General features: G+C 40.9%; 1 protein-coding gene across 1 annotated transcript in view; it reads left to right on the top strand.

Moving 5' to 3' along the window:
- Positions 1-13,259, top strand: part of ATP6V1H (ATPase H+ transporting V1 subunit H) — a 198,033-nt gene extending 184,774 nt beyond the window's left edge. The window contains exon 15 of the mRNA XM_073631599.1: positions 12,922-13,259. Coding sequence (XP_073487700.1) covers positions 12,922-12,982 — 61 coding nt within the window. The 3' untranslated portion in view covers positions 12,983-13,259. The remainder of the gene's footprint in view (positions 1-12,921) is intronic.
- The last annotated feature ends 10,699 nt before the right edge of the window (positions 13,260-23,958 follow it).

The following is a 23,958-nucleotide window of genomic DNA, read 5'->3' as shown; positions in this document are numbered from 1 at the left end:
GAGCGGGAGCCTCCCCCCCATGCCATGGGTGTGGAGCGGCCCGAGGAGAAGAAGATAGAAGACGCCGCGGAGGAGATGCTGGACGAGAACACCGGAGGAAGAACCAGAAGAGCCAGAAGATGAAGGAAGATAGAAGAAAGAAGAAGCATTTAAATAAAGGAATTGTCAAAAACTGTCTCTTGTCATTTTTAACATTTTTGACAGTTTTTTAGTGAAATGGTAGGGGTAAGTACCCCCTTACCATTTCACACAGGGGGGGAGGGATCTGGGGGTCCCCTTGTTAAAGGGGGCTTCCAGATTCCGATAAGCCCCCCGCCCGCAGACCCCCACAACCACCGGCCAGGGTTGTGGGGATGAGGCCCTTGTCCTCATCAACATGGGGACAAGGTGTTTTGGGGGGCTACCCCAAAGCACCCTCCCAATGTTGAGGGCATGTGGCTTGGTACGGTTCAGGAGGGGGGGGGCCGCACTCTCGTCCCCCCTTCTTTTCCTGCGGCCTGCCAGGTTGCGTGCTCGGATAAGGGTCTGGTATGGATTTTTGGGAGGACCCCACGCTGTTTTTTTTTTTTTTTTTTTTGGCGCGGGGTTCCCCTTAATATCCATATCAGACCTGAAGGGCCTGGTATGGAATTTAGGGGGACTCCCACATCCTTTTTTTTTTTAATTTTGGTTCGGGGTTCCCTTTTGGGGAATTCCCATGCCGTTTTTATCAATGAACTTCTATGTGTATTGTCGGCAATGCAATAGCCGCGGGTAGTTTTAAATGAGTTTTTTCCTTCAAAATGTAATTTTGCTGTCAGACTGTTCTAAACACAGGAAACATGCGCCCCTTTACAGGCATACTATAGACACCCCCCAGGTACGAAATTTAAAGGGATATTACACTTTTATTGTTTGACTTTAAGCATTATTAAAATCACTGCTCCTGAAAAAACGGCCGTTTTTAAAACTTTTTTTTTGCATTAATCCATGTCCCCTGGGGCAGGACCCAGGTCCCCAAACACTTTTTATGACAATAACTTGCATATTAGCCTTTAAAATTAGCACTTTTGATTATTCATGTTCGTGTCCCATAGACTTTAACAGTGTTCGCGTGTTCGAACGAACTTTTTTCCTGTTCGCATGTTCTGGTGCAAACCGAACAGGGGGGTGTTCGGCTCATCCCTAATTGTGGGCTCCTTGAGGGTAGGGACCGATGTGAGTGTGCGATGTATGTGTGGAGCATGTCGTAAATTGACGGCACTATATGGGTACCTTAAATAGGGATAAAACACTCACTCAGGTTGAACTGGATGGACTGGTTTCTTTATGCAACCTTACCAACTATGTAACTATGAGTGTGGGAACCAGGTGAACATATATGCAGAATACAAAGCTATCAAACAGAAAAATGTAAGTATATAGTTACCATTTTTGATTAAGTTTTTAGGCGGGTGAAAAGATACCCCCCACACAACTCCAAACCATGTATATTTAAAAATATATACACATATCCACTTGTAAAAGGTTGTAAAAAGATACACACCTAAATCTGTCTTGATAATATTAAACGAGGACGGTGTGGCAGATGAAAAGAGCAGGGACGGAACACTCAGAGGAAGCATATATGCTTAGGAACTTCTTTGTAGTGAGTGTATCTGTCAGAGCTGAAGTGTGAATAGGGTGTAAACTGGGGAATACTAGAGTCATGTTGAAAAGTAAGTACATCCATGGAAAGTGACTATTTTAACATATTTGTGTACTAGGCTCCAATGTGCTTGTTTCATTATGTGACATCGTCTGAGGTGGTGCCATCTTGGTACACCTCACTTCTAATATAGTGAGCGGTAGTGCAGGATCCGCCCTCTATAATTTAGGTGTAGAAGGTTAATGTGCTAAAAGAATCTAATTTATTGCACATATCACCATATGTACCACATAAATCCTATATCGGAAAGAGGCGTACATATATCCCGTACACCCCTGGATGCCAAATAATAAATTTCACCCTGCACATCTGCTCTCCATTGTACAATCCAGGTATTATCTTGGAAAACTAAAAGCAATAACACTCTGAAATATTTAACCTACAGTTCTCAAGAAGGAGGGATTATGTACCATCTACCATATATATATACATATATATATATATATATATATATATATATATATATATATATATATATATATATATATATATATATAATGTTTGTTGAACGTTAAAAATGTGTAAAAAATCGTAGTTTGTTTATTACACTATATGTGCATTTAAAATATATATGATAAGAGTAAGTCGCTGTGCTCAATGTTATTTTTCTACGATCAGATACCACCTACATTGGCGTAGAGGGTAACCTTGATGGTAAATCCTGTTTAAAGTGGTGCACTAGATTTGCCAAGATGGAACAATGAGGGTTAAGAAGTTGGATATGAAACAGTTGAGGTCAATGTCGAGGTTGAGACCCCCTGGCGACAAAGACCCCAAACTCTATATCCACTTTGTCTCATTCTGTGACACTTGTACCTTTTTTATTACCACCCCTCCAGTGGTCCTTAATTTGATCTATCCCATAAAAAATCAGTCCAGTAGGGTCCTGTAATGTACTTCCTTAAAATGTCTAGAGAGACTATGTTTTGGAAACCCTTGTCTTATGTTATTAATGTGCTCTCTAATCCTCACAAATAAAGGTTGAGTATTTCTCCCTACATATTGGAGGTGGCACGGGCACTCAGTGACATAGGTAACCTGTGTACTGTTACAGGTGATTAGCTCTTTTATTTGGTATTCCTTATTGTTGACCCTAGACTTAAAGGATTCTCTTTCCACGGTTGTTTCTTGCTCACACTACAAGGTAGGCATTTTTGACACGTGTAAGATCCTTTCATTCCTGAAAATATTTTTTAACTTTTTTGGGGGGATCTATGACATTATGAACAAGGTGGTTCCTAAGAGTGGGGGCTCTTTTGTACACAAATCTGGGTTTCTTTGCTAGGATTTTGGATAAGGCCCTATCTTCTTTCAGAATGGGCCAATACTTTCTAATAATATGCTCAATTGATTGATATTGTGTATTAATGCCACATTCCTATAGGTTTCTGCTTTCTTATCTTTCTTTGCCAATAGTGTGTTCCTGTTCATTTTCTTTATTTCAGTTTTTCAGATTAACCAGGTTCTTTTTTTGATACCTTAATTAAAAAATTTGAAGAAAGAGGCTATCAGCTTGTATATTAAAATCCTCCAAAGTACAACAGTTTCTTCGTAATCTCAGCAGCTGACCTTTAGGGATATTCCCCTTCCATTTAGGGTGGTTGCAACTGGAGGTTGGTATGTATCCATTGTGATCTGTTGATTTAGGCTCTGTTTCCGCTACTGCGAGTTGTTGTGCGACTTGACACATGTGAAGTCGCATGACAAGTCAAAACCCATGTATTTCAATGGCCCCCCCGCTGTAATTGGTACAACTCAAGTCGCAGCGACTCCAAAAAAGGTTTTTGCACTACTTTGTTCCTACTTCGGTGTGACTTGTTCTCAAATGGCTTTCACCGGTTGCATGACTTTGCAACACAAATCGCATAGCAAAGTCGCAGTGTAAATCGCGTGACTTTGGGGACGCAATAGTGGAAACATAGCCTTAAAGAATGTTTTTGTATATAGATCATTCCCATTCTTAAATATCTGTAGATCCAAGTATTCAATCTGCTGGTGGTCCCACTTCCCAGTAAAGGAAATCTCGTATTCATTGTGATCTATTTCTTTAAGAAACTTTTCAAAAGATTCCACTGTTCCTTCCTTAAAGAAGATTAAATCATCTATGTATCTCTGATACAACTTAATTTGGGGTATTCTCTTGCCATAGATGTGTCCCTCCTCCCACATATTTATAAGAAGGTTAGCAACACTGGGGGCATACCGAGCCCCCATAGCTACACATTTGGCTTGGACATAGTAATTTTTCTTGTACCAAAAGTAGTTACTTTCTATAGCTAATTCTATAGCTAATTGGAGGCCTTCAAGGATAAAACAAATTTGTTCTTGTTTTAACTCAGTATTTTCATGTAGTGCCTTCTCCACTCCCTCTAGACCGTCTTTCTGTATAATACTGGTATATAAAGAGTTAACGTCTATGGTGGCAAGTAAACAGTTTTCAGCAACTGGAATGTTTTCAAGTTCTGTGATTGTGTACTGTCCCTGAGGTACAATTTCCCCTTCTGTACCAGCGGTTTTAAATATTGGTCTAGGTACTCTCCTAAGCGGGAAAAGAGTAAATTAATTCTGCTAATGATCGGTCTTCCTGGTGGTTTCTCTATCCTATTGTGTATCTTCGGTAAGTAGTATATCACAGGGGTCTTTGTGGATTCTGATAGCATTTCACAAATGCTTTCAGGTTTCTTTTCGTATCATTGTTTGGGATTCACCTTTAGTTTATTGTATGTTTTCTCCACTTTAAGCAGGTTCTCCATTTCTTCTTCATAGTCTTTTTTTTTTTTTTTTATTCAGTATGACCAGACCCCCACCCTTATCTGCCGGGCGTATCACTACTTCCTTCTTTTTCGAAATTTCTTTAATAGTTTTCCATATGTTCATATTCCTAGACCCCTTATTTTCCAGTTTCTTCAGGTCATCTTCTACCATCTTTTTAAAAGCTAAAAGGCTTTGGCTGCCAGGTACCTTTAGGGTTGAATTATTTCTAAGTGTAGGCAGATCCTGAGATTTTTGGTGGTCTTTTATATTCCTTTAGTGCACAATGTTTTTTCAAATTTAGTTTTCTCATGAACTTCTGGAGGTCAATATAAACTTCGAATTTGTCTAGTGTTTTGGTAGGGAAATACTTCAAGCCCAAATCCAGAATTTTAATTCCTTCCTCTGAAAAGTGAGCACTACTGAAGTTGAAGATTCCTTTTCCTTATACTCTCGTCTTCTTTTTCTTCTTCCCTCCTCTTTCCTCTTGTCTGTTTCCTCTTTCCATATTTCTTTGTGTTTGTCCCATCTCTATTTCTTGATTGTTGACCCATCCATTTCTTGTGTCCATCTCTTGTCTCTGGTGGGTATCTGTGGTACCCTGTGAACCCTTGGTCTTTCGCCGTATTCCCAGGAGATCCCTCCCATCTCTGAGTTCCTCCTCCATTCTCATATTGTCCCCTCCTTCCTGGGTTCCTGTATGGGACGCAAGCATTCCATCTCCCTGGGAGTCTTTCGTTGCCCTCCCTGGGGAAAATCCCTTACTTCCCTAAATACCCTTCCTTGATGGAAATTCCGGTAGGGGGTATAATGACTCCTCCTTCCAAGAGGAGAAAATCTGCTATTCGTAGGGATATCGTACCTTGGAGTGGCCGGTGATCTGAAGTATGGAGGTTCATATTGATTATCCCTCCTCATATCAGGTCTTCCCGTCTGGGAGCAGGAGTATGGTCAAATCTTATTTGGAGTGTGTGACCACCCTCTGGTAGGTCTGACTCCCCTATTCCTTCACTCAGGCTCTCATCCATAGAAGTATCCTCCAATTCCTCTATTAACTCTTCAATCCCTGCTTGCCACTTATAAACTTTCTTATTTTTCTAATCTAAAACATCTCTCTTGAATTCCTTCAGTTTTTTTGCCTGTATTTCAATATCATATTTCTTAATGTTCTCCTGTAATTCTCTTTCTTTATCCTTATACTCCTTCTGATTAGTAAAGATCGCTTATTAAGAGTATCACATACAACTTTTCCTGCACTTTATAAGTATATTAGGTTTTAATGTCAATGTTTATACGAGTTCAAATCAATAGCATTTACATCACTGATACACATTAATTCCAATCCAGCACTTGCACTTTCACCTGAGAAGTGTGACTCACCTTTGCAGGTTCACTCTTTAGGTGACGGACAGCGCCACCTACCCCTTTATCTTTTATATTCCACTGTTGCTCCATTATTGGAGCCACTTGGGGGAGGCAGCAGCCGAGCCTACACCTAAGCGTGGAATCATACGAACTATATATATTTTAAATACTTTGTTTGGACTAAGCTGGTCTAAGCAAACTATTTTCTTCACTAAAATGTGCAGTAGCTGTGGAAGCTTTATGAACTGTAATTACCCATCGCTACATACATTATACAGCTCTGTGTTCTAGCAACAGTGGCGTTGCTAGGGGGGTGCAGGCCGGACCCATGTGACACCTACCAGAGGGGTGGCACCCAGGGCTGTCTTTAACTTGGGGTAAAAACCTGCACCAATATCAGAATTCCCAGCACTTCCAAGTCCCGCATGTCAAAATGATTGGTTGGTTGCTAGGCGGGCCCAGCAATCAGGTGCATGGAGGCCCCATCATTCAGATGAGCAACTTCCTCCTGAGCTGCTCCTCCTCCACCTACTTCCCACTGACAACAGAAGGACCGGGAGTCTAAAAAGACTTTCTATCTGGACCAGGATAGTGCTGCTGAGCTGGATGGCTGGGAGTCTGAGGGGACCTGAGTGCAATCCAGATCTGGACACTGCTAATGCAAGTGAGCAGAGCTCCAGCGATGGCTGACACAGAGGAGGGGGGGAAGGGGCAGAGATCACACAGGTGTGTTCTAGAGGGAGGGAGGGAGGGAGGGATGACAGGCTCCCACAGAGCTGTGTACACTGACTGCAACCACACAATCCACCATGCTTGCAACCTGTTGCCATCTCCTGTACCATGTTTGCGGCCTGCAGCCTGTGGCCGTCTCCATGGTTTACTGCACCAGGTGACCCCAACCCTAGTGACGCCACTGTCTAACAGTGGGACGTGAACTTCCTGTCCCAGAATAAAATTCACCCGCCTGCCTCTCCGCCTCCATCCATTTCATTCAGAAAATACAGGGTTTCCTATGAATGGCTACTATATGTAGCTGAACATACAGTTCATACAACACTAGGACTCTGCATGTCTTAGTAAAGTAAATAGTTTGTTAGGACCAGTTTGTCCAAATGAACTATTTTAACTTCACTAAAACCTCAAGATCAGATTTAGGATGATATACCTAATACACAAGAAAAAATTACATTTTCAATAATTTAATCACAAAAATAGTCAAAATGGTGTACTTTTACAATCTTGGCATTAAAAGCTGGTGTTGCTTCTGGTAATACTTCTTGTAGGCATGTGGTAAATATAAGAGGAGTTGCGACTTGGGTAACAACTCTTCTACCGTCATCGTTTTTTTCTGTAAATACTCTGTAAAATTTTTAGCAAACTTTGTTTCATGGAAAGTTTCAATGATGCCTTTGTTTTGTATTATTTCTTGCCATTTCTGAAATGCTCCATTTGAGAAATTATATTTAGGAACTAAATAAAAAAAACATGTTATCTTCTGTTGACTGCAGTTTTGAAAACAATGCCATTTAATAAACCACTAAACCATAAAATTGACATTTTTACACATGAGTACTATACTGTACATAAATAATTGACTCCCTATCATCACATAGGTTTGATTTAACATTTTGCTTTCTAATACAATTATCTATCATCTTGATGTAAAAGCAGCCTACTGGTACATTACACTCTAAAACAAATAAAGTGGGGTCATGGGAGCATGTGCTTTTCGATGTTTTTAGGAAAAAATGTGTACACTAGGCACTGACCAAGTGTTCCTGTTGAGTGGTATAAAGAAATAAAACTTGTTGAAACAGCAGAATAGGACATTTATAATCAACATTGTTCCATACAAGTCAACTTAAAACACTGTGATCCACTTAATCCAAAAAAAATCTATAGCAAATTATGTTGGTAATAAAACACAAAAACCTATAGGTATGCACTTCAAGGGGAAGGATCAATGTTGTAGCAGACATTCTGATTGGTCAGCCATACTTCTTTATCGGAGACTACATGGGCAGTGCTATGGTATGATGGAAACTAGAGGACTGCACAAGTATTGTTTCCCAAAAAGGATTTGTTAAAATTATATACTTATGCAAGAAGACTTATGCTACTTGTAGCCACTTCCTAGAGGGCAATTGAGTGTTGCTATGGACAGAGATTTACAAACCTGTTGAATGATTTATGTGCCAGTCTCCTTTATTAATAGTTAAAAGTATGTCCAAAGTCAAACCCTTTTTTTATAGTAAGGAATAGTTATACCCCATCACATTTTTTTCCGTTTGTGTGGCACTTTAGAAAGCCTTTTCTTCATTTGAGGTCTCAAGACACAACTGGAAATGAGTGTAGATTTGTCCATAAGAAGAGAGGTGCTCTCTTAGATGGCTGTCACAGAAACAAGTGCTCTTATTAGAAGATTTCCCCATACTCCAGTGACAACTTAAAAGTCTGGATTTTTACTCGCTTTCAGTCCTGGTTAGTGGTCACCAGGGCAAATAGAGGGTGAATCTCCCCAGAGGAAATGCAGACAGCAGTAAAAACCTGAATAATTTTTAGCGGTTTCCTGTTAATTTACTTTGGTAATTGCACATTTCTGCAAAGTAGACATCCTAGCTTTTCACTGACATTGTCTACTTCATTATAAAAGTGATCACTGGTTTTCAGTTAACAGCATCTTAAATAGGAACCTAATGTGCAGCTCCACAACACAAACTGAGTCATATAAAAGAATGGCTTTAATAACCACTGTTCACTCCTATTCCTAATTGTGTTATCTATTTTCTATTATTTTAGTGCTTCTGGGTACAATACTGATTTTTTGTTTTTAATTTCTATGGATCTGGATAATATAAAATCCACTACATTGTTTTATGCTATAGTTGAATATTTTAGTTGATATGTGCACAGTCACTTTATATTTTCAAGACAGAATAAGACCTTTGTTTATGGCTATTTTATTTTCAGATTTATCTGTAAGTTATTTTTTTTACTTTAAACAGTAGCTTTTATTGAAGGTTGCACAAAAAAGGGACGCAAACATATTGTATCCATTGAGAATAAAACAAATGGGTAGAATACATCCCATATAATAACACAAGGTATTTCAAGACACAAATTAACAAAAAAATATGTAAAAAATGATTAAGCATTTGCCAAATTCGCACAACTTGGTACCTCAATTTGTTGTCTAGTTGTGTATAATCATTAGAGCCGCTATTTTGAACCTTCCAATTTATGTGCAAGTCTCGGAGGCTTGTAGCCATCTATCCTATATTTTGTCGTATTTCGATTGGACAACCTCTGTGCATATAAATACATTTCTTATACGGTAGATTATTGTTAACATCAGCTATCCAAGCATGGAAGTCAGGTGGAGTAGTCCTCATCCACTGCTTAGCAATGATTTTCCTTGCGGAGAAAAGGGTTTAATTAGGTAAGTTTTTGAAAGAATGCTGAACTTGTAAGTATCTAAAAAACATCTGGTTTTGTAGTTTGTACATTGTCTTTAGCTGATCAGATGCTTTTTAGGTCACCATCAGCTATAAGATGGGATAGATAATTCACCCCCTTATTACTCCAAACTACTGGGTCTGGAAAGAGATGAAATTCGGGAAGTGAACAATTATACCACAATAGAGTAAAGTCATGGTGGCAGGATAAACCTAGCTTGTCGGACACAACATCCCATATCCTTTAGTGGTAGAGTAAAGATTGAGGGTCGCTTGTTGTCTCAGCTCCCTTAAGTCCGCTTGCTATAACGGTAAAGGGGTCTGCGGTTGGGTGTGACCATTTCGGGCATAGAAAGATGAGAAACTTAGACCTGTCTATTTTATTGATGCGAAATAACTGCGATAGTTGGGCTACCAAATAGTACAGGTTAATATTGGGAAGGGCTGTACTGCCCAAATCAGTAGTGCTTTTAACTTCCGCCATAGTAGTTTGTGTGCTAGTCACCCATACAAATGGCTTGAGTAATGCTTCCAGTGGTAAGTATATTGGAGAGTGCCAGACAATATAAAGTATTTTGGGTAAAAGTACAATTTTTACTAGGTTTACATGACCCATTACTCCTATGGGTAAATGGGCCCGTAGCTGGATTTTGTGCTTAACCACTTGAGGCCCACCCACCATTAAATGACAGCTGGGCGGTGCAGCTCTCGTCATACGATGGCCTCCCAGAACGACCACTCTCGCGTGGCGGCCGCGCTGTGTTGCTAGGACACGACGGGACCCCAATCTGTGTAAAGAGCAGCGGCTCTTTAACCATGTGATCGGCTGTGTCCAAACACAGCCGGTCACATGTAAACACGGAGATGCCGCTAATCGGCGCTCCTCGCCTCACACTGACAGAGTAAGGAGAGGAGAGCTGATCAGCGGCATCTCCTAACAGGGGACAGCTAGGTATGTAATCAGGGCACTGATCATCAGTGACCTGATTACAATTAAGTGCCCACCAGTGCCTGCAATGATTGCCCACCACTGCCAGCAATCAGTGCCAATCTGTGCCCACATATGCCAGCAATCAGTGGCCATTAGTGACGCCAGTCAGTGCTGGCTATCAGTGCTGCCCAACAATGCTCATCACTGCTGCCTATCTGTGCCCACCAGTGCCGCCTATCCTGTGCCCAGTGCCACCTATCAGTGCCCATATTTGCGGCATAATCGTGCTTCATCAGTGCCACCTCATCTGTGCCTATAAGTGCCACCTCATCAGTGCTCATCATTGAAGGAGAAAAATTACTTACCAGTATTTACAAAATTTACAGACAGAAACTAAGAAAAACTTTTTTTTTTCAATTTTTTTTTTTTTTTTAGGAAAAAATAAAAAACCCAGGAGTGATTAAATACTAAAAGAAAGCTCTATTTGTGTGAAGAAAATGATAACAATTTCACATGGTTACAGTGTAGCATGACCGCACTATTGTCATTCAAAGTGTGAGAGTGCTGAAAAATGGCCTGGGCAGGAAGGGGGTGTAAGTGCCCTGTATTGAGGTGGTTAAGCATATCAAAGAGGGGTTTTCTATTTAGTGTGATATAGTCTGCTGGGGTATTAGTAACCTGCACTCCTAGATACTTAATCTGGTTTACTCTCTGTAAGGGTAGGTTAGCATGAGTACACGATGGTGGAAAACTACTGTCTGGGGGGAGTATTTGGGACTTATCCCAGATAATTTTAAGGCCAGAAAAAAGTCCAAATTGTTCTATGAGGGCCAAAGCAATGGACAGGGATGTATTTGAATCTGCTAGGTACAGTAGTGTGTCATCCGCATAGCATACATGCTGATCTTTTCAGTTAGATGTCTGGCCTGAAGGCCAATTATAGCAGAGTGCGATCTTATTGCTATCGCCAGCGGCCAGTGCGTATAGCAATGGGGACAGGGGACAGCCTTGTCGAGTGCCTCCTAGTAAGAGGAAACTGTGTTCAGAGGTCCAATCATTTGCCAGGACCCAAGCCAGCGGGCCTGATACAAAAAATGCACCCATTTTATAAATTTGGGTCTCACCCCATAGCTCTCCAGGCATTTCCATAGGTAGCACCACTCGACTGAGTCGAACGCCTTGGCGGTGTCTATGGCGACAACAACCCTTGAGCCAATATTGTCATGTAGGGTCTGCAGATTCATAAAGAGTCTTCTTAGGTTAAAAGAGGTATTTCTCCCAGGCATGAAGCACGACTGATCCTCGTGTATCAAAGAGAGAATTACTTTGTTTAGTTGGATAGCAAGAATCTTAGCCAGAATCTTGAAATCTACTTGTAGTAAGGAGATGTGGATCTGTAAGTTCTTTTAATTAATTTGCGTTATGATTTTTCTTTTGTGGTTTTCCAGCTATTGACTTCAGGTGTAATTTTTTATTTTTTTTTTCAATTAAAAGAAAATGCCACAATGTGTTATCTTTTACACTAAACGGGAAAAAAAAAATGACAGATGAAAAAGAGCTCTACACCTGCAGTTGTGGGGTTGCTTCCTCATCTATAACATGCCTTAAAAATGTATGTGCGTTACACTAACATACATAGTTTGTAATTTGGCTGGGCTGCATATGGTAACAAAAAGGTGCATGTAATATTTTTTGTAACACAGCACACTACAATGCATGTTTGTTGGCAAGTATAATTGGGGTGCTATTTAGAATGAATGGCATTGCATCTCACAAATGCACGTATATGTAGTGCGATGGTGTGAACAGCTCTCAGTCACTTCCACTGATTTATAATTCTAGATGACTTGTCAACAGACCAATGACCATTGCTTCTCAGTAGGTGTGCAGGCTATTGGGAAGTGGGGGAAGTCAAGTCTCAATTTACCCACCATCAACAGTAGAACAGTACAACCATTAAGATTGTGATGAGGCGGTACAAGAGGAATCAAAAGACCACGTCCAAAGTACTGTGAGATACAATACTGCCTTCTTAAAACGGAAGATATTTACACATCCTCACTTCCTGTACAAAACCCTCAAACAAAGAGCTCAGTCTCTGCTTATGGGTAAGTTGGTGGAGTCATGCAAATCACTCCTTTTCACCCATTTTAGCAACCAAGCCAATGCTGGATCTTGCTGTATGTACTTTTTAGTTTGAATCTTTGGTTCCTTTTGTACCATTAAATTACAACCTCAATAATTAGACTGTTCCCCTGTACCCACAAGCCGCCCTACACCAAAGAGTAAAGTCATATCTTGCTTTAATGGGGGCTAGGAAACCTGAAACTGCTGTATGCAAGTTGGTAATACTGGCTCTGTTAAATTATAGCTATGTCTTCGCTATACACCAGCAGTTCTGGATGAACTGATGGTTAAAAAGGGGAAAAAAGGAATGTTTTGCATGACCCCACCAACTTACCCAGAAATAGAGACTGAGATCCTTGTTTATGGGTTTTGTGCCAGAAGTGGGGACATATACAGTAAACACCTGTTTTAGGAAAGCAATAATGTATGTATGCCACCATAAATCTAAATACAATCTAAGATGGAGAGGTTGCCTTACTTATGTTCCACCCTTATGTTCCATTGTCAAGAAGTTTAGCAGGGACTGGTCTGGGATGAAATCTCTCTAACTAAAGTGCACCCTACCACTTTTCTGATTACTAACATTTATCACTTGTGTCTTTCAGGGAGTATCTTGGAAAACAGCTGCAATCAGAACAGCCGCCAGCAGTGACTGCAAGGAGCTAACTTCATCGCTGTCCTGTGGCGTTCCCTATCTGCTTCTCTTTATCTTGTTCATGGAGCTGCTTTCTTTTATTTTGGCTATCCACAGTTTGTGTGTTGTGCCCTCTCTTCCCAATAAAATCCATGTTCTAGTAAAGTATAAATGTGAATTCTAGTGTTTTCTAGTTTTTCACTATTACATGGAAAGTCAAAGGTACTGAAACTGAATACTGATCATTCTGCATCCTGTGTATTTATTGATATGTGGAAAACACAATTAAATGGCACATTCCAAGAAAAATAGTTTGTGTCTTGGTTTTGTTTTAAAGTACTCTGGACCTTTTACCTGTTTTATTAATAGGAATTGATTTTTATCTTTCAAGTTGCCTTTATACAACAAAAAGGGAATAACAGGAAAGGCAGAATAAATGCAACAAAGAATTATTAGGACAAATTACAAAAGTCTTTATAGTTTTTTATTCCTTTTCATGTGTGCTCTAAGCACTTGATGGTGGAATTACATCTTTAACTTGAATTATAAATGGCGTGTGATAAAAAGTGTTTGAAGTTACTTTAGTAAAAGTTTTACATAAAACTGATGAGAATTCTGAAGAATATCACATCGTTTTTAAAAAGAACCTTAAAGCAAAGCTTTCAGAATTAAAAAAAAAAAAATTCTGTTCTAGGCACACTCTGATGCCTACTCTTGCCTTTATTGTGGCTCCTCAATGCTGAGATTGAGTTAAAATTTTAAAATACTTTGTGTTTTCTTTTCCATAAACAATTTGTATTCACTTGCAAGTGTGCCTTGGGATTTGCTTGCAAATTTCTAGCAAATTTGTCTTCTCCAGGAAACATGCAATAAATCCAAAAATTGCTTGTATAATCTTATAGGTAGATTGCTGTTCATACCAGGCCCCTCAGGTCTGATATAGATTTTTAGGGGAACCCCACACCAACATTTTTTAAAAACACGGCATGTGGCTCCCACCTAAAATCCGTACCAGACCCTCATCCGAGCATGGATGCAGGTCAGGAAAGGGGGGGACAAGCAAGCGCCCCCCCCCGAACCATACCAGGCCACATGCCCCCAACATAGAGTGTTGGTGCTTTGGGGCAGAGGGGGGCTCAGTGGGTCAACTGACACATAACCTGACCGTTTTTCTTTCTTTACCTCTTAACGCCGGCACCTCCTGACCCTTTAAGAGGTTTATGATGCTGGGGGCGTGGCTTAAGAGCATGTGACTGCCGTGATTGGCTGTCACATGATCCGAAAAGTCACGATCAGGAGCTTTCAGTTAGGCACCGGTAACTGTGTCGTGAGCACGCATTGTGTGCGCTCTCGGCACATCTGGGTGCACAGCAGTTTGCGCACATATGCGGCCTCTCGACGCTAAGGACCAGGCTCAGAAAGACCGCATATTTGCATATGTCTGGCACAGGGGGTTAAACAGGAATGTGACTGTGAATGAAGGCATTCAGATCCATAACACAAAATCCAAAAATCTGCATCTGAGTACATGTGCATATGCATATACCATTGAAAAAAGGACAGAGCAAGTTTTACATATTAAAAGATTTATCTATTTACTGATCACTAAGCATGCACTTTTGTACATTGCCTGAATGATCATTACATTTTTTACATTTTTGTTTTGTGACATAGTAGTTTATTCAGGAGCCAATAGTGCTTCTATTTAAAGAAGAAATATATGTTCAATGAGTACACCATTAGTTACAGAAACCTCATAGTTGATTCATAGTTCCTTACAATTTTGCCATGATACAATACTTATTCATATTAAGACATACTTGTTCATGTGCTTGCTCCAAAGGCCAGAAAAAGGGAATCCCAAACTGGACCGTGGCGTAAATCCCTCTGCGAGTGCGGGGGAGCATTCAGCTACTGGGGAACACTATGAAAAACAAAGTAAAAACTCTCTACTCTAATATATATTTCAATTGCTATAGTGTGGGTAATTAAAAAATTGTATTCAAAGATACTCCAGCCATCAAACTCAGGAATGGATGTTGTAAAGTTTCCAAAACGGGGGGTAGCCAAAAGCCTGCTAGGCAATATTGAGGAAAATCTTAATAAGTTCATCTGTGTGGACATACAGTATCCCACAAAAGTGAGTAAATCCCTCATATTTCTGTAAATATTTTATTAAATCTTTTCATGTGACAACACTGAAGAAATGACATTTTGCTACAATGTAAAGTAGTGAGTGTACAGCTTGTATAACAGTGTAAATTTGCTGTCCCCTCAAAAAAACTCAAAACACAGCCATTAATGTCTAAACCACTGGCAACAAAAGTGAGTACACCCCTAAGTGAAAATGGGCGCAATTAGCCATTTTCCCTCCCTGGTATCATGTGACTTGTTAGTGTTACAAGGTCTCAGGTGTGAATGGGGAGCAGGTGTGTTAAATTTAGTGTCATCGCTCTCACTTTGTCATATTGGTCACTGGAATTTCAACATGACACCTCATGGCAAAGAACTCTCTGAGGATCTGAAAAAAAAGAATTGTTGCTCTACATAAAGATGGCCTAGGCTATAAGAAGATTGCCAAGACCCTGAAACTGAGCTGCAACATGATGGCCAAGACCATACAGCAGTTTAACAGGACAGGTTCCCCTCAGAACAGGCCTCGCCACGGTCGACCAAAGAAGTTGAGTGCACGTCCTCAGCGTCATATCCAGAGGTTGTTTTTGGGAAATAGGCGTATGAGTGCTGCCAGCATTGCTGCAGAGGTTTAAGTGGTGGGGCGTCAGCCTGTCAGTGTTCCGCACACATATGCTGCACACTGCATCAAATTGATCTGCATGGCTGTCATCCCAGAAGGAAGCCTCTTCTAAAGATGATGCACAAGAAAGCCCGCAAATGTTTGCCGAAGACAAGCAGACTAAGGACATGGATTACTAGAACCATGTCCTATAGTCTGATGAGACCAAGATAAACTTATTTGGTTCAGATGGTATCAAGCGTGTGTGGCGGCAATCAGATGAGGAGTACAAAGAGGAGCCTACAGTCAATGTCATGGTCTGGGGCTGCATGAATGTTGTCGGCACTTGGGAGCTACGGTTCGTTGAGGGAATCATGAATGCCAACATGTACTGTGACATACTGAAGCAGAGCATGATCCCCTCCCTTCGGAGACTGGGCCGCAGGACAGGATTCCAACATGATAACGACCCCAAACACACCTCCAAGACGACCACTGCCTTGCTAAAGAAGCTGAGCGTAAAGGTGATGGACTGGCCAAGCATGTCTCCAGACCTAAACTCTATTGAGCATCTGTGGGGCATCCTCAAATGGAAGCTGGAGGAGCGCAAGGTCTCTAACATCCACCAGCTCTGTGATGTCGTCATGGAGGTGTGGAAGAGGACTCCAGTGGCAACCTGTGAAGCTCTGGTGAACTCCATGCCCAAGGGGGTTAAGGCAGTGCTGGAAAATAACGGTGGCCACACAAAATATTAACACTTTGGGCCCAATTTGGACATTTTCACTTTTGTTGCCAGCGGTTTAGATATTAATGGCTGTGCCCTGAGTTATTTTGAGGGGACAGCACATTTACACTGTTATACAAGCTGTACACTCACTACTTTACATTGTAGCAAAGTGTAATTTCTTCAGTGTTGTCAAATGAAAAGATATAATAAAATATTTACAAAAATGTGAGGGGTGTACTCACTTTAGTGAGATACTGTATGTTCATATGTGTGATCTCGCTATTCTGGCCTACCCATACATTACATAGATCCTGTACCCTAATTCATATCCATAAGCCATCTACTGCTTGGGGTCCCAGAGTTAGTTGTATACATAAACACCTCTTCTCAGGTTTATACATGGGTGGATGATATTTCGCAGTATAAATACTCTCCTTGGATGTGCTAAGAGACGTAAACCCACACGGTTCATATATTTCTCCAGAAAGGGTAACCCCAAAGTTCAATCCTTGAAGTGGGCTGCTTCAATAAAAAGGTATTACCTTTGGTATTCCTATGGTCCAGAGAGCCTTAGCCAGCAATTATGGAGGGGGACGCCTGTCCTTACCCCCCCCCCCCCGGAGCAGATTTCAGGGCTGATCTGGTCCCCCAGACATAAATACACCCCAGCCGGGAAGCACACTGTGCCCGGCGTGTGACATCGCCCTGCCATGAACCAGCTGTGCATGGACCCGGGACCGATCAGAGATGGTCTGGTCCTAGCACCTTCCAGGTGCGGCCATAGCACAGCATCACAGGGATATAATATCCCAGCGACCACGGTCATCCACCAGCCTCAGCCCGCCATTGTCCTACAGCATGTCTGCGGCTTCGCGGCTACCCACACTCTGGGACCAGGGCCGCCTGCCCAGCCAGGATCCCCCTCCCTGGAGAAAAAGAGCACACATATTGCTCTGTATAGCGAAAATACACTTTTAAAATTTAAAGAAACCTACTTTGTGCATGAATAACAAAAAATACAAAAGAAAAGGAATTCCTCTATATTATTCCACGCTGCATATGATGCTACAAAAATTCCTTGTACCTTGAAAGACACCATTATAATTTATGTTACAGATTTAGGTTTTGAATACCTTGTTACTTAGTGGGGCATAATGGACTAAACATCTCAAGTAATATTGTTATCAATTCTCTAGAACCAAAAGTATATTTTTAAGAGTATTTGCATATTATAACCAAAGTTACTCTATTTTTCATCATAAGAATGGTTTGTATGACAGAAACTCATTGATCTCTGGCGATTGTGTGGCATTCAGCCGTTCGATCCAGAGGGTTTACTTTTGTAGGATCCTCTGATTTCAATGCCCGCCACGTGGGTCTTCTGGAATTACTTCCAGTACAATGAACTCAATATAGGGGGTATCAAATCTATGGTAGAGACCCAGGTGGTGGCTGACCGGAGTAAGCATTTAGCATTCTGGGAGTAGTAGATATGATCATACAGTCTCTGTCTTAAAGCAGAGTTCCACCCTCAAATTTTTTTTTTTTAAAGTCAGCAGCAACAAACACTGTAGCTGTTGACTTTTAATAAGGACACCTACCTGTCCAGGGAGCCCGTTATGTCAGCCCTCCGAGGCGGATCCGTCCATCGCATCGGGTGCAGGTGCCGCCATTGTAACTAAGGGAAACCGGAAGTGGAGCCTTAAGGCTTCACAGCCGGTTTCCTACTGCGCATGCCTGAGTCACATGGCGCTTTCTGAATGGCGCCATTGTCTTCTGGGACACACACAGGTCCCAGAAGGCAGCAGGGCAGACGGAAGAGGGCTCGCCACAGAAGAGGAAATGACGCACTGCGCTGCGGCCGAGCTAGGACAGAAGTACACTATATGTACTTCAAAGAAAAAAAAAGTTATCCAAAAACAAGGGGTGGAGGGGTGGTCTTTACTTTAAGACCAAATTGTAAAAGTGGGTGGAACTCCGCTTTAATTGTATGATTTTACTGCCATAGTAGGCTCCACACTAGCACGTCATTAAATAGACCCCTCCCTATGTCCCATGGTCAGCATAAAAACGTAGGAAAAGAATTTCACCGTTTGGTAACCTAAATTGTGTGCATATACTAACCCAAGGGTAATATGTGCACTGTCCACATCTACAGTTAGGTCCATATATATTTGGACACAGGCATCATTTTCATACTTTTGGCTCTGTATGCCACCAGAATGAAATTAAAATGAAACAATTCAAATGAATTTGAAGTGCAGACTTATGCCCTGTACACACAGAGAATGTGTGATAGGACCTTGTTGTCGGAAATTACAACCGTGTGTGGGCTCCATCACACATTTTCCATCGGAATTTCCGACACACAAAGTTTGAGAGCAGGCTATAAAATTTTCCGACAACAAAATCCGTTGTTGGAATTTCCGATCGTGTGTACACAAATCCGACGCACAAAGTGCCACGCATGCTCAGAATAAATAAAGAGATGAAAGCTATTGGCTACCGCCCCGTTTAGAGTCCCGACATGTGTTTTACGTCACCGCGTTCAGAACGATCGGATTTTCCGACAACTTTGTGTGACCGTGTGTATGCAAGACAAGTTTGAGCCAACATCCGTCGGAAAAAATCCTAGGATTTTGTCGGAATGTCCGATCAATGTCCGACCGTGTGTACGGGGCATTACAGTTTTATTTCAAGGGGTTCAACATAAATATCAAGTACATATTTTAGGAGCTGCAACCATTTTTATACACAGTCCCCCCATTTTCAGTGGCTTACAGTAAATGCAATTGGACAAATGAATAAAATCATAAATAAAATGTTCATTTTTAATAATTTGTTGAAAATCCTTTACTGGCAATGACTGTGAAATCTGGAACCCATGGACATTACCAAAGACTGGGTTTCCTCCTTTCTGATGCTTTGCCAGGCTCTAAGTGCAGCGGTCTTCAGTTGTTCTTTGTTTGTGGGTCTTTCTGCCTTTAGTTTTGCCTTCAGCAAGTGAAATGCATGATCAATTGGGTTGAGATCAGATGACTGACATGGCCATTGCAGAATATTCCACTTTTCCTTCAAATGCTCCTTGGTTGCATTTGCAGTGTGTTTTGGATCATTGTCCATCTGTACTGTGAAGCGTTGTCTAATCAACTTTGCTGCATTTGGCTGAATCTGGGCTGACAGTATATCTCTAAATACTGCAGAATTCATCCGGCTGCTTCTGTCTTCTGTCACATCATCAATAAACACCAATAACCCAGTGCCACTGGAAGCCATCAATGCCCATGCCATCGCACTCCCTCCACCATGTTTTACAGATGACATGTGCTTTAGATCATGAGCTGTTCCAAGCCTCCTCCACAGTTTTTTCTTCCCATCATTTTCGTACAGATTAATCTTAGTTTCATCCATCCAAAGAATGCTTTTCTAGAACTGGTCTGGCTTTTTTAGATGTTTTTGGCAAAGTCTAATCCGGCTTTACTATTCTTCAGGCTTATGAATGGTTTGCGCCTTGTGGTGAACCCTCTGTATTTGCTCTCATAAAGTCTTCTCTTGATTGTAGACTTTGACAATGATAAGCCCACCTCCTGGAGAGTGTCCTTCACTCGTCTGGATGTTGTGAATGGGGTTTTCTTTACCATAGAGAGGATCCTGCGATCATCCATCACTGTTGTCTTCTGTGGTGTCCAGGTCTTTTATGTTGCTGAGCTCATCAGTGCTTCTTCTTTCGTCAGAATGTACCAAACTGTTGATTTGGCCACTCCTAATGTTGCTGCTATCTCTCTGATGGATTTGTTTCATTTTTGAAGCCTTACAATAGCCTGTTTCATTTGCATGGACAGCTCCTTTGAACTCATGATATATAGGTTCACAGCAATAGATTGCAAATGCCACACTTAGACCTTTTACCTGCTTAATTGATGAAGAAATAAGGAAGGAGTAGCCCACACCTGGCCATGAAACTGCTTTTGATTCAATTGCCCAATTACTTTTGGTCCCTTGAAAAAGGGGGGGGGTAGTTATTCTTAAGAGCTGTAATTTCTAAACCCTTACTCCGATTTGGATGTACATACCCTCAAATTAAACCTGAGAGTGTGCACTTACATCCCATATCCATTATATAACTATAGCTTGAATATGTTCTGAGAAATACCTGAAAAAAAATTAAAAAGCTAAAATTGTGCCTGTGTCCAAATCTATATGGACCTAACTGTATGTAACCCTTTGAGAGAAGACCTCATCATTTGATTAGGTGTGTAGCAGCTGGCTGTAAACTTGTCCCTTGTGGGGGAGGTCTCCAGGAACACAATTTCTGGGCAGTCCTGGATGTACTTACTTAAGATGGCATCCTCATATAAAAGGTGGCAGTATTTCTGTAGGCCACTACGTAGCTCCTGATGTTGCGCCAAAATTTGGTGACAAATTTTACCGTTGTTTGTTCAGGTTTAGATGTAGATAAGGAGTATATAGTGCCTTGCAAAATTATTCACCCCGCCTTGGCTTTTTACTTATTTTGTTACATTAGTTCAATGTTTTTTTAATCTGAATTATATGTGATGGATCAGAACACAATAGTCTAAATTTGTGAAGTAAAATTAGAAAAATATATACATAAAACTATTTTTCAGAAATAAAAAACTGATAGTTGGTATGTGTGTATGTATTCACCCCCTTTGTTATGAAGCCCATAAAAGCTTTGGTGCAACCAATTACCTTCAGAAGTCACATAATTAGTCCACCTGTGTGCAATCTAAGTGTCACATGATCTGTCATTACATATACACACCTTTTTGAAAGGCCCCAGAGGCTGCAACACCTAAGCAAGAAGCACCACTAACCAAACACTGCCATGAAAACCAATAAACTCTCCAAACAAGTAAGGGACAATGTTGTTGAGAAGTACAATTCAGGGTTAGGTTATAAAAAAAATATCCAAATCTTTGATGATCATAACCAAATGGAAAAAACATGGCACAACAGCAATTCTGCCAAGAGAAGGTGGCACACCAAAACTCACGGACCGGGCAAAGAGGGCATTATTTAGAGAGGCAGCACAGAGACCTAAGGTAAACCTGGAGGAGTTGCAGAGTTCCACGACAGAAACTGGAGTATCTGTACATAGGACGACAATAAGCCGTACGCTCCATAGAGCTGGGCTCTATGGCAGAGTGGTCAGAAGAAAGACATTGCTTTCAGCAAAAAACAAAGATGCACGTTTTGAGTTTGCGAAAAGGCATATGGGAGACTCCCAAAATGTATGGAGGAAGGTGCTCTGGTCTGATGAGACTAAAATGGAACTTTTTGGCCATCAAAGAAAACAATATGTCTGGCGCAAACCCAACACGTCACATCACCCAAAGAACACCATCCCCACAGTGAAACATGGTGGTGGCAGCATCATGCTGTGGGTATGTTTTTCAGCAGTCGGGACTGGGAAACTGGTCAGAGTTGAGGGAAAGATGGATGGTAGTAAATACAGGGATATTCTTGAGCAAAACCTGTACCACTCTGTGTGTGATTTGAGGCTAGGACAGAGGTTCACCTTCCAGCAGGACAATGACCCCAAACACACTGCTAAAGCAACACTTGAGTGGTTTAAGGGGAAACATGTAAATGCATTGGAATGGCCTAGTCAAAGCCCAGACCTCAATCCAATAGAAAATCTGTGGTCAGACTTAAAGATTGCTGTTCACAAGCGCAAACCATCCAACTTGAAGGAGCTGGAGCAGTTTTGCAAGGAGGAATGGGCAAAAATCCCAGTGGTAAGATGTGGCAAGCTCATAGAGACTTATCCAAAGCGATGTGGAGCTGTGATAACCGAAAAAAGGTGGCTCTACAAAGTATTGACTTTAGGGGGTGAATAGTTATGCACATTGACTTTTTCTGTTATTTTGTCCTATTTGTTGTTTGCTTCACAATAAAAAAAAAAAAAAAAAATCTTCAAAATTGTGGGCATGTTCTGTAAATTAAATTGTGCAAATCCTCGAACAATCCATGTTAATTCCAGGTTGTGAGGCAACAAAACACAATAAATGCCAAGGGGGTGAATACTTTTGCAAGGCACTGTAATACCTATATAAATTGTGATTCATTACATGTACATTTGTATCATGTACAAAGTGGACAGAAGAAATTTCACATGCCTGCAAGATTCCTTACAGTAAACAGTCCTGTAATTGGCCAGGTAACTTGTGCTGAGCTAATGTTCCTAATTATGACAATGCATACTACAGTACATCGAGGGTAGTCTCCCCCTGTGCTTTCATTTAGATGTTTGCCTGCTGTTACTCCGCTTGCTCATATGACAGTTGCTGCATAAAAAGTACTGATTTTACAGTGCTTTAAGTACTTGTAATATAGTCCAGGAGTAACCAGGAAAAATGTTACTTGCCAAGCAGTTTTTGCAATTTGAATCACCCATTACCCCTAGACCACTGACGCATGGAAACATAGTGATTTCAGAAAAAAGGCCAAATGGTCCATTGAGTCTAGCCCCATTTTTTCCTTTTATATACAGTGCCATGTAAAGGTTTTAGGTAGGTGTGAAAAAATGCTGTAAATTAAGAATGCTTTCAGAAATAGAATTGTTACTAGTTTATTTTTTACCAGTTAACAAAATGGAAAGTAAATGAACAGAAGAGAATTTCAAAGCTATCAATATTTGGTGTGACCACCCTTTGCCTTCATAACAGCATCAATTCTTCTAGGTACACTTGCATAGAGCTTTTGAAGGAACTCAGGTGGTAGGTTGTTCCTGACATCCTGGAGAACTAACCACAGATCTTCTGTGGATATAGGCTACCTCAGATCCTTCTGTCACTTCATGTAGTCCCAGACAGACTCTACAACGTTAAGATCAGGGCACTTTGGTGCCATCACTTCCAGGAAACCTTGTTCTTCTTTACGCTGAAGCTAGTTCTTAATGACAGTGCCCATGCAAGCCAGTAGAAGAATTTTTACTGCCCGGTCAGCAAGTGGTTAATGGTGCAATTATAACTCAAACGTTTCTTAGAACTCTGGGATGAATACCATCAGGACCCATTGCTTTATTAAGTTTTAACCGAGACAGTTTCTCTGCTAATTCTGCCTGCAGAAATCTTGAAAATGAACAGTAATTGCTAGAGCCAATATAATCCCCCAACTTGTTATTGTTAGAACAATTTATTTATGAGAAAACTGAACAGAAGTAGTTGTTTGACCACTTACAGACCAGGAGATTTTCCCCCTTAATGACCAAGCCATTTTTTGTGATACAGCACTGCGTCGCTTTTACTGACAATTGCATGGTCGTGCGACGTTGTACCCAAACAAAATTGATGTCATTTTTTCCCACAAATAGAGATTTCTTTCGGTGGTATTTGATCACCTCTGCTTTTTTTTTCTTTGCGCTATAAAAAGAGCGACAATTTTGAAAAAAACAAAACAATATTTTTTACTTTTTGCTATAATAAATAGCCCCCCCAAAAAAAAAAAAAAACGAATTTCTTCATCAGTTTAGGCCAATATGCATTCTTCTACATATTTTTGGTAAAAAATTCTGCAATAAG

Source organism: Aquarana catesbeiana, linkage group LG05 (assembly GCF_042186555.1).
Source record: "Aquarana catesbeiana isolate 2022-GZ linkage group LG05, ASM4218655v1, whole genome shotgun sequence".
Taxonomy (NCBI): domain Eukaryota; kingdom Metazoa; phylum Chordata; class Amphibia; order Anura; family Ranidae; genus Aquarana; species Aquarana catesbeiana.
This window is presented reverse-complemented; position numbering and strand designations above follow the sequence as displayed.